General features: G+C 50.9%; 2 protein-coding genes across 2 annotated transcripts; both read left to right on the top strand.

The window, feature by feature from the left end:
* Positions 1–897: 897 nt before the first annotated feature.
* On the top strand, positions 898–8,284 carry pyurf (PIGY upstream open reading frame). The gene is made up of 2 exons (XM_086008372.1): positions 898–1,077; positions 8,017–8,284. The coding sequence occupies exons 1-2, from the start codon at positions 905–907 to the stop codon at positions 8,165–8,167; spliced, it is 324 nt and encodes a 107-aa protein (XP_085864498.1). The 5' UTR covers positions 898–904; the 3' UTR covers positions 8,168–8,284.
* LOC147107194 (phosphatidylinositol N-acetylglucosaminyltransferase subunit Y-like) lies at positions 8,274–9,785 on the top strand. The gene has a single exon (XM_086008374.1). It carries the CDS (start codon positions 8,274–8,276, stop codon positions 8,490–8,492), a length of 219 nt encoding a protein of 72 aa, XP_085864500.1. The 3' UTR covers positions 8,493–9,785.
* Positions 9,786–10,622: the final 837 nt, after the last annotated feature.

Raw genomic sequence — 10,622 nt, 5'->3', positions numbered from 1 at the left:
GGTGTTCAACATGGAGGAGTACTGATTCATCAGCTGAGGGAGGGAGGTAGGTGGTAATCAGCAGGAGGTTTCCTTACCCATGCTTGACCTGAAGCCATGAGACTTCATGGGGTCCGGAGTCAATGTTGAGGACTCCCAGGGCCACTCCTTCCCGATTGTATACCACTGTGCCGCTGCCTCTGGTGGGTCTGTCCTACCGGTCGGATAGGACATACCCAGGGATGGTGATGGAGGAGTCTGGGACATTGGCTGAAAGGTATGATTCTGTGAGTATGACTGTGTCAGGCTGTTGCTTGACTAGTCTGTGGGACACTGACTGCCCCTTTAAATCTGACTTAAAGGGAATACGGGAGTGATGTACCTGCCCCTTTCAACCTGAATTAAAGGGAATGTGGCAGTGATGTGCCTGCCCATTAAAATCTGAGTTAAAGGGAATATGGGAGTGATATGCCTGCCACTTTAAATCTGAGGTAAAGTGAATATGGCAGTGATATGCCTGCCCCTTTAAATCTGAGTTAAAGTGAATATGGAAGTGATGTGCCTGCCCCTTTAAATCTGAACTAATGGAAATTTGGGCGTGACGAGCCTGTCCCTTTATATCTGAATTAAAGGGATAGATGGAGTGATGTGCCTGCCCCTTTAAATCTGAGTTAAAGGGAATGTGGGAGTGATGTGCCTGCCCCTTTAAATCTGAGTTAGAGGGATAGATGGAGTGATGTGCCTGCCTCTTTAAATCTGAGTTAAAGGGGCTACAGGAGCGATGTGCCTGCCCCTTTAAATCTGAGTTAAAGGGGCTACGGGAACAATGTGCCTGCCCCTTTAAATCTGAGTTAAAAGGAATGTGGGCGGGGCCGCCGCGCTGGCCCGGATGCGGAAGCGGAGGCGCGGGCGGTGAGTGTCGGCGATGCTGAGACTGGTCAGCGGGGTGGCGGCGGCCGGGACCGGGCTCAGGCTCAGGGGGGCCGCTCGGCGGCTGCTGCATCTCTCCTGCCCCGGGCCGAGCGCGGAGCCGGCGGCCGGTCTGGACCCGACAATCCTCGGCTTCCTGGTGTGCCCGCTGTCCAAGAAACGCCTGAGGTCAGCGGGGGGCCGGAGAGGGGAGCCGGGGGTCAGCGAGGGGCCGGAGAGAGGGACCTCCGGGGGTCAGCGGGGGGCCGGAGAGAGGGACCTCCGGGGGTCAGCGAGGGGCCGGAGAAAGGGACCTCCGGGGGTCAGCGAGGGGCCGGAGAGAGGGACCTCCGGGGGTCAGCGAGGGGCCGGAGAAAGGGACCTCCGGGGGTCAGCGAGGGGCCGGAGAGAGGGACCTCCGGGGGTCAGCGGGGGGCCGGAGAGAGGGACTTCCGGGGGGTCAGCGAGGGGCCGGAGAGAGGGACCTCCGGGGGGCCGGGCCGGGCAGTGAATGCAATTTTTGGGGGGTGAGTGAGTCGGAATGCGGCTGAATGTGATTGGGGGTCCTGGGGGTTCGGTGGGGGGGGCTGAGCTGGTCTGAGTCCGGGCTTGCAGTCTGGAGGAGAGACAGAGCAGAGGGAATCGGGGGGTCAGTGTGACCCCGGGAGGAGGGAGGGTGACCTTGAGCCACCCATCAGGTCTGTGGGGCTCTCACAATTCAATAATTGGATGTCAGCCCTGCCGCTCAGTCATGCAAAACATTCTGGGCAGTGATAGAAAGACTTGCATTTCTATAGCGCCTTTCACCACCTCAGGACGTCCCACAGCGCTTTACAGCCAATGAAGTACTTTTTTTGAAGTGTAGTCACTGTTGTAATGCAGGAAACGCGGCAGACCATTTGTGCACAGCAAGATCCCACAAACAGCAATGTGATAATGAACAGATAGTGGGGGCAAAATTTGGTTACGCCCCGTTTGGGGGCCGGTAACCCAGTTAAGGCCGAACATTTAGCACCCGTCACGAGGGGTACTGCCCAGGCCGCTAAATTCGGCTTACCGCACAGGAAGTGGAGCGCAATCTCGGGCACTCCACCTCCTGGTGGGGCGGTAACCGAGGCGATGTCAGGGCGCAATCGGCGGCGCTCCACGGAGCGCTGCCACATTTCCACCCCCCCCCGCCTTCAGTTAAAGGGGAGGGGCCGCTGCTCACCCTGCAGGGCCTCCGATGGCCCACACTAGGCCACCAGGGCAGCGTGGTGCCGCGGCCACAACCCGGTGCCAAGACGCAGTACTGGGCTCTGCGATGGCGGCCAGGACCGGACCAGGCCACGGCCCGCCATGGAGAGTCAACCTGGAGGTCGGCCAAAAACAACAGAAAATGGTGGCGCGGGTCGCGGCCACACCTCCCCTTTAAATGCTGCCCCGCGAGCGGAGGTCGGCCTGGTTCGCGACCTGCGAACGTTGGTGCTGACAGCGCCCGTGGCAGCCTCGCGTGGCGCAGGAGTCACGGCGATGACTTACTCGCCGGTGGCGCAGCAGCTGGGGGACGCGCCACTAACGGGTAGCGGCTTAACAATGCACTGCCGAATTTCTCAGGCGGTGTTTTTTCGCACCCCCCGGGCGATAACCCCTTTGCACCCGTTAGTGCCCCCTGGATGCGTTAATGGCAGGTGCAAAGGAGCCAAATTTCTAGTCCAATCTGTTTTAGTGACGTTGATTCAGGGATAAATATTGGCCCCAGGACATCGGGGAGAACTCCCCTGCTCGTTTTCAAAATAGTGCCACGGGATCTTTTGCATCCACCCGAGAGGGTAGATGGGACCTCGGTTTACCGTCTCATCTGAAAGAGGGTACTTCCGACAGTGCAGCACTCTCTCAGTACTGCCCCTCCGACAGTGCAGCGCTCCCTCGGTGCTGTCCCTCCGACAGTGCAGCGCTCCCTCAGTACTGCCCCTCCGACAGTGCTGCACTCCCTCAGTACTGCCCCTCCGACAGTGCTGCACTCCCTCAGTACTGCCCCTCCGACAGTGCTGCGCTCCCTCAGTACTGCCCCTCCGACAGTGCAGCGCTCCCTCAGTGCTGCCCCTCCGACAGTGCAGCGCTCCCTCAGTACTGCCCCTCCGACAGTGCAGCGCTCCCTCAGTACTGCCCCTCCGACAGTGCAGCGCTCCCTCAGTACTGCCCCTCCGACAGTGCAGCGCTCCCTCAGTACTGCCCCTCCGACAGTGCAGCACTCTCCCAGTACTGCCCCTCCGACAGTGCTGCGCTCCCTCAGTACTGCCCCTCCGACAGTGCCGCGCTCCCTCATTACTGCACTGGCAGTGTCACCCTAGATTTTTGTGCTCAAGTCAATGAAGTGTGACTTGAACATAGAAACATAGAAGATAGGAGCAGGAGTAGGCCATTCGGCCCTTTGAGCCTGCTCCGCCATTCAATGAGATCATAGCTGATCATTGAAATTCAGTACCATGTCCCCTGCCTTCTCCCCATATCCCTTGATCCCTTTAGCCTTAAGAAATATATCCAACTCTTTCTTGAATATATTGAATGAACTGGCCTCCACTGCCCTCTGTGGCAGAGAATTCCACAGGTTCATCACTCTGGGTGAAGAAATTCCTCCTCATTTCAGTCCTAAATGTCCAACCCCTTATCCTTAGACTATACCCCCTGGTTCTGGACTCCCCGACCATCGGGAACATCCTTCCAGCATCTAGTCTGTCCAGGCCTGACAGAATTTTATAGGTTTCGATGAGATCCCCTCTCAATCTTCTAAACTCCAGTGAGTATAAGCCCAATCGACACAATCTCTCCTCGTACATCATTCCTGCCATCCCAGGTATCAGCCTGGTGAATCTTCGCTGCACTCCTTCCATGGCAAGAACATCCTTCCTCAGATAAGGCGACCAAAACTGCACACAATACTCAAGGTGCGGTCTCACCAAGGCCCTGTACAACATCCTTGTTCCTGTACTCGAACCCTCTTGCTACGAAGGCCAACATACCATTTGCCTTCTTAACCGCTTGCTGCACCTGCATGCTTACCTTCAGCGACTGGTGCACAAGAACACCCAGGTCTCTTTGCACTTCCCCTTCTCCCAATCTATTGCCATTCAAATAATAATGTGCCTTCTTGTTTTTGCCACCAAAGTGGATAACCTCACATTTATCCACATTATAGTGCATTTGCCATGTTTCTGCCCAATCACCTAACCTGTCCAAATCGTACTGGAGTTTCATGACATCCTCCTCGCAGCATACCCTCCCACCCAGCTTTGTGTCGTCTGCAAATTTGGAGATATTGCATCCAATTCCCTCGTCCAGATCGTTAATATATATTGTGAATAGCTGGGGTCCAAGGACCGATCCCTGCGGTACCCCACTAGTCACTGCCTGCCACTTGGAAAAAGACCCGTTTATTCCAACTCTTTGCTTTCTGTCCGCCAACCAGTTCTCTATCCAAGTCGATACCTTGCCCCCAATCCCATGTGTCTTAATTTTGCACGCTAATCTCTTATGCGGGACCTTAGCGAAAGCCTTCTGAAAGTCCAAATACACCACATCCACTGGTTCTCCCCTATCTATTTTACCAGTTACATCCTCAAAAAATTCCAGTAGATTAGTCAAGCATGATTTACCTTTTGTAAATCCATGTTGACTTTGTCCGATCCTGTCACTGCTTTCCAAGTGCTCTGCTATTACATCTTTTATAATGGACTCTAGCATTTTCCCCACTACCGATGTCAGGCTTACCGGTCTATAGTTCCCCGCTTTTTCTCTGCCACCTTTTTTGAATAGTGGGGTAACATTAGCTACCCTCCAATCCATGGGTACTGTTCCAGAATCTATCGAGTTCTGGAAGATGACCAGCAATGCATCTACTATTTCTCGGGCCACTTCCTTAAGTAGATTATCAGGCCCTGGGGATTTATCGGCCTTCAGTCCCATCAATTTTCCTAACACCATTTCCCTACAAATACTGATTTCTTTCAGTTCCACCCTTTCATCAGACCCTATGTTCCCCGGTATTTCTGGGAGGTTATTTGTGTCCTCCTTTGTGAAGACAGAACCAAAATATGAATTTAGTTGGTCTGCCATTTCTTTGTTCCCCATTATAAATTCCCCCGATTCTGACTGCAAGGGACCTACGCTTGACTTCACCAATCTTTTTCTCTTCACATATCTATAAAAGCTGTTATAGTCAGTTTTTATGTTACCTGCAAGCTTATTCTCATATTCTATTTTCCCTTTCTTAATTAATCCCTTTGTCCTCCTTTGTTGAAACCTGAACTGCTCCCAATCCTCAGGATTATTGCTTTATCTGGCCAATTTGTATGTACTCTCCTTGGATCTTATGCTATTCCTAATTTCCCTTGTTACCCACGGTTGAGTCACCTTTTTTTTATTTTTGTGCCAAACTGGGATGAACAACTTCTGTAGTTCATCCATTCGGTCTTTGAATGTTTGCCATTGCCTATCCACCGTCACCCCTTTGAGTGCCATTCCCCAATCAATCCTACCCAACTCGCTCCTCAGACCATCGTAGTTTCCTTTATTTAAATTGAGGACCCTTGTTTCTGAGTCAACTACTTCATTCTCCATCTTAATGAAGAATTCGATGATATTATGATCGCTCCGACCCAAGGGGCCTTGTACAACAAGATTGCTAATTAATCCTTTCTCGTTACATAATACCCAGTCTAAGATGGCCTGATCTCTGGTTGGTTCCTCGACATATTGGTCCAGGAAACCATCCCGTAAACACTCCAGGAATTCCTCCTCCACAGTATTGTTACCAATTTGGTTAGCCCAATCTATATGCAGATTAAAGTCACCCATGATGACTGCTGTGCCCTTATTGCACGCTTCTTTAATTTCCCTTTTAATGCCATCCCCAACCTCCGCCTTACTGTTTGGGGGTCTATATACCACTCCACTAATGTTTTTTTCCCCTTAGTATTTCTCAATTCTACCCACACAGATTCCACATCATCAGAGCTAATATCCTTCATTACAATTGTGTTAATCCCTTCTTTAACCAGTAATGCTACCCCACCTCCCTTTCCTTTTTGCCTATCTTTCCTGAATATCGAATACCCCTGGATGTTGAGTTCCCAGTCTTGCCCATCCTTGAGCCACATTTCCGTAATCCCAACCAAATCATATTCGTTTACCTCTATTTGCGCAGCCAATTCATCCACCTTATTACAAATGCTCCTCGCATTAAGACACAAAGCCTTCAGGCTTGTTTTTTTAATGCTCTTAGACCTATTAGAATTATTATTTACTGTGGCCATGTTTGATTTAAACCGTTGATTTCTCTGACTGCCACTTTTGTTTTTCACCTTCCTATCTTTTGCTTTTATCCTTGTTTCCCTTTCCTCTGTCTCCCTGCTCAGGTTCCCAACCCCCTTCCATTTTAGTTTAAACCCTCCCCCACAGGACTAGCAAACAAACCCCCTAGGACATCGGTTCCAGCCCTGCCCAGGTGCAGACCGTCCGGTTTGAACTGGTCCCACCTCCCCCAGAACCGGTTCCAATGTCCCAGGAACTTGAATCCCTCCCCCTGGCACCATTCCTCTAGCCACGTATTCATCTGAAGTATCCTTCTATTTCTACTCTGACTAGCACGTGGCACTGGTAGCAATCCTGAGATTACTACCTTTGAGGTCCTCTTTTTTAATTTACCTCCTAACTCCCTATATTCCGCTTTTAGGACCTCATCCTGCTTTTTACCTAGATCGTTGGTGCCTATATGCACCACAACAACTGGCTGTTCACCCTCCCCTTCCAAGATGTTCTGCAGCCGCTCGGAGACATCCTTGACCCTTGCACCAGGGAGGCAACACACCATCCTGGAGTCTCGTTTGCGGCCGCAGAAACGCCTATCTATTCCCCTTACAATTGAATCCCCTATTACTGTAGCTCTACCACTCTCTTTCCTCCCATTCTGTGCAGCAGAGCCACCCCTGGTGCCAGGAAGTTGGCTGCTGCCTTCCTCTGATAAGCCATCCCCCCCCAACAGTACTCAAAGTGGTGTATCTGTTGGAGAGGGGGATGGCCACAGGGGACCCCTGCACTACCTGCCTGCGCCTAGTACTCTGCCTGTTGGTCACCCGTTCCCTTTCTTCCTGTCCAACTCCCTAAACGTGCTATTCACGATGTCCCGAGCATCGTGAACGCGCCAGTATGCATCCAATCGCAGCTCCAGCGCCGCAATGCGGTCTGTCAGTAGCTGCAGCTGGGTGCACTTCCTGCGCACGTAGTTGTCAGGGACACAGGAAGTGTCCCTGAGTTCCCACATATCGCAGGAGGAGCAGATCACGGGGCCGGGCTGTCCTGCCATGATTTACCCTTTAATTAATTGAGTTTAAATTAAATCAATCAATCCCACTAATTACACTACAGTTAAATAGTTTTACCAACAGTCCCCGCTACACCAGAGAGACGTTAGAAACTATAAACCAGAGTTAAAGTTTAAAAAAGAGAAATACTCACCAACCAATCACTTACCTGCTTCCTGCTGATGTCACATTTTGATTACTTTTTACCTCTCTCCCCTGCTGCTGAATTGGTCGGGCCTTGTTCACTGCCGCCGCTTTTAAGCTCTGCCGCCGATGCTGCTCTCTCCCAGGTCCAGGCTCTGTGGTCGGGCCTCGTTCACTGCCGCCGCTTTTAAGCTCTGCTGCCGATGCTGCTCTCTCCCAGGTCCAGGCTCTGTGGTCGGGCCTCGTTCACTGCCGCCGGTTTTAACCCACGACCTCTGACTCTGAGGTGAGAGTGCTGCCCACTGAGTCTGGGTCGAGGCTCTGTGCCAAGCTCTATTTGGAAGACGAGCAGGGGGAGTTCTCCCCAGTGTCCTGGGCCAATATTTATCCCTCGACCAGCATCACTTTTTTTTTAAATTACAGATGATCTGGATTATCACGTTGCGTTTGGGACGTCCTGAGGTTGTGAAAGCTGCTATATAAATGCAAGTCTTTCTTTATTTTCCTCCTTTTTTAAAGTTTGAAATGTTTGGGGAATTTTAGAAGTGCAGTCATTTTGAAGAGCGTTTGTTGGATCTGTTCCATTTCAGCCCTTAATGATTTTGAGCCAGATTTTTAAATGCTGCATCTGTCGCCTCTGCAGGTACGAGGAATCCTCCAATCAGCTGATCAACGATGAGCTGGGAATAGCCTATCCTGTCATTGACGGCATTCCCAATATGATCCCGCAGGATGCCAGGTTAATTCAGAAGAGCGAGGACAGACCCAAGGAGGAAGAAAGTTCGCAGCAGTGAAAGGGGTCACTGTGCTCTGGGGATATCTCCCAGAGCCGGCGGCGGGCTCCGGGAGATTGCGATTTGTGTTTTTGTTCGAGGAGGGGTTTATTTAGCAAACCGGGCGATGATGGCAATCCAGCTGTCCACTCTGACGGTCTTGGTGCCCCTGTTTTCTTTAGCCGGGTTGCTGTACTCTGCTACGTTTGATGAGGATTTTCCGCAGGGCTGTACCAGTACGGCCAGCTTGTGTTTCTACAGCCTACTGCTCCCCATCACCATACCGGTGTACGTATTCTTTCACCTCTGGCAGTGGATGGGGATCAAACTTTTCAGGCACAACTAGTCTGTCTGAAAGCTGTAGGGCGTGTTGTCAATGAACTGATGACGCCAACCTCTCGAGTGAATATTTTCACTGACTTTGAAGCGTTTAACCCCTTGGGTGTGTATTTTTGGTGGGATTCTTTACGTTGTGGGAGTGACGGAGACTGGCGCTGTCCTTGGTTAACTCGTTCCTTAGACAGCACGGGGGGGGAGAAATCCGTTGCATGTTCCGCTCCCTGCCCTATACTTCCATTGATTGTGATAGGGCGGGAGGTGGAACAGGCTGCTGCCCAAGATGGATTTCTACCTCGTGGCATCTGAGGGACACGTTACCCGAGGCCACATCAAGCTCCGGCACCGCAATACCATACTCAGCATGGCCGTGGAAGTTCATTTATAGCAAGAGTTTATTTTTGGTGCTTGTGACCTTGTAAACGGCAAGCTCCGTAGAATGCTTGTGTATTGGATCATACTGAGGTCTGCATTTGAAGTCCCTCGCCCTGTGCTCAGTTACTGTCAGCTGTGGCTGAATGGGAGCACGCTCCCCTCCGAGTAAGAAGCCATGTTCCCTGTAAGCTGTGCAGCTGGGATCCCACGCTGCCGGCTTTTCAATCCTTAAGGCGGCCAAGCGGCGGCAAAAAAAGAGAGGGGACGTTGGTCAGAAGGTCCCATAAGCTAGGCTGACACTCCCAGGGCAGTGCTGAGGGAGTGCTGCACTGTCGGAGGTGCCGTCTTTCAGATGAGACATTAAACCGAGGTCCTGTCTGCTCTCTCGGGTGGATGTAAACGATCCCATGGCACTATTTGAAGAAGAGCAGGGGAGTTCTCTCCGGTGTCCTGGGGCCAATATTTATCCCTCAACCAACATCACTAAAACAGATTATCGGGTCATTATCACATTACTGTTTGTGGGAGCTTGCTGTGCGCAAATTGGCTGCCATGTTTCCCACATTACAACAGTGGCTACACTTGGCTGTAAAGAGCTTTGGGATGTCTTGAGGCACTATATTTTATTATATATGCGCAAGTCCTCTCTTTACTGGGTGCCTATATGTTCCCAAGCAGAGGGAGCTCGATGTACTGCAATCAATCATCACAGGCAGCCAGCATGTAGGAACTGGGGCAGTGAACACAGTAATAATCTTCACTGTTTAAAAAATTGATAGACACTTTGTTACCGCCTTGCAATAAGCCTTCATTGTAACTAACTGTTGTGTTACTGGTTTTGAACAATTCTTGTACATTTTGAAAGCAGATAATTGTTCCCGGTTCGTGCAGCTTGATTTGTTGTTAAATAAAAGCAGCTTGAAGCAAATGTCTCTGGTCTCAGTGGGCTGACTGCTTCACCGGGTTGGCTATATTTAGTTATTCTTTCAACAGAGGGTGAGGGACGATGACGGGAAATTGTGCATTCTGTTTAAGTGAGATGAGTATAAAATGCACCTGATATGGAAAGGGTGTCGAGCGACATGGAGCAGAGGTGCAAATGAGCCGTGATCTAACTAGGAACAGGAGGAGGCCATTCAGCCCCTCGAACCTGTTCCGCCATTCATTTAGATCACGGCTGATCTGTACCTCGACTCCATTTACCTGTCTTGGTTCAGTGACCCTTAACACCCTTACCCAACAAAAATCTATCAATCTCAGTTCTGAAATTTCCAATTGACCTCCAGCCTCAACAGCTTTTTGGGGGAGAGAGTTCCAGATTTCCACTACCCTTTGTGTGAAGAAGTGTTTCCTGACATCACCCCTGAACGGCCTGGCTAGAATTTTAAGGTTCTGCCCCCTTGTTCTGGATTCCCCCCACCAGAGGAAATAGTTTCTCTCTCTACCCTATCGAATCCTTTAATCACCCACATTAGATTACCACTTCATCACAGAGAGTTCGCATGCAAGTACAGCAAGCAATTAGGAAGGCAAATGGCATGTTGGCCTTTATTGCAAGGGGGTTGGAGTATATAGAAACATAGAAGATAGGAGCAGGAGTAGGCCATTCAGCCCTTCGAGCCTGCTCCACCATTCAACGTGATCATGGCTGATCATCCAAATTCAGTACCCTGTCCCTGCCTTCTCCCCATATCCCTTGATCCCTTTAGCCTCAAGAAATATATCCAACTCTTTCTTGAATATGTTTAATGAATTGGCCTCCACT

The sequence above is a fragment of the Somniosus microcephalus genome, chromosome 15 (assembly GCF_052327205.1).
Source record: "Somniosus microcephalus isolate GS21.2 chromosome 15, FLI_Smic_1.0, whole genome shotgun sequence".
Lineage (NCBI taxonomy): Eukaryota > Metazoa > Chordata > Chondrichthyes > Squaliformes > Somniosidae > Somniosus > Somniosus microcephalus.
Note: the sequence above shows the minus strand (reverse complement) of the source record. Positions and strands in the feature narration are given on the sequence as shown.

What these genes read in the sequence shown, in the direction of transcription:
- pyurf (XM_086008372.1), top strand. Translation starts at nt 905, where the DNA reads ATGCTGAGACTGGTCAGCGGGGTGGCGGCGGCCGGGACCGGGCTCAGG. An exon ending in CTGTCCAAGAAACGCCTGAG is followed by an intron (nt 1,078 to 8,016) that starts GTCAGCGGGGGG and finishes TCGCCTCTGCAG; the next exon opens with GTACGAGGAATCCTCCAATC.
- LOC147107194 (XM_086008374.1), top strand. Translation starts at nt 8,274, where the DNA reads ATGATGGCAATCCAGCTGTCCACTCTGACGGTCTTGGTGCCCCTGTTT.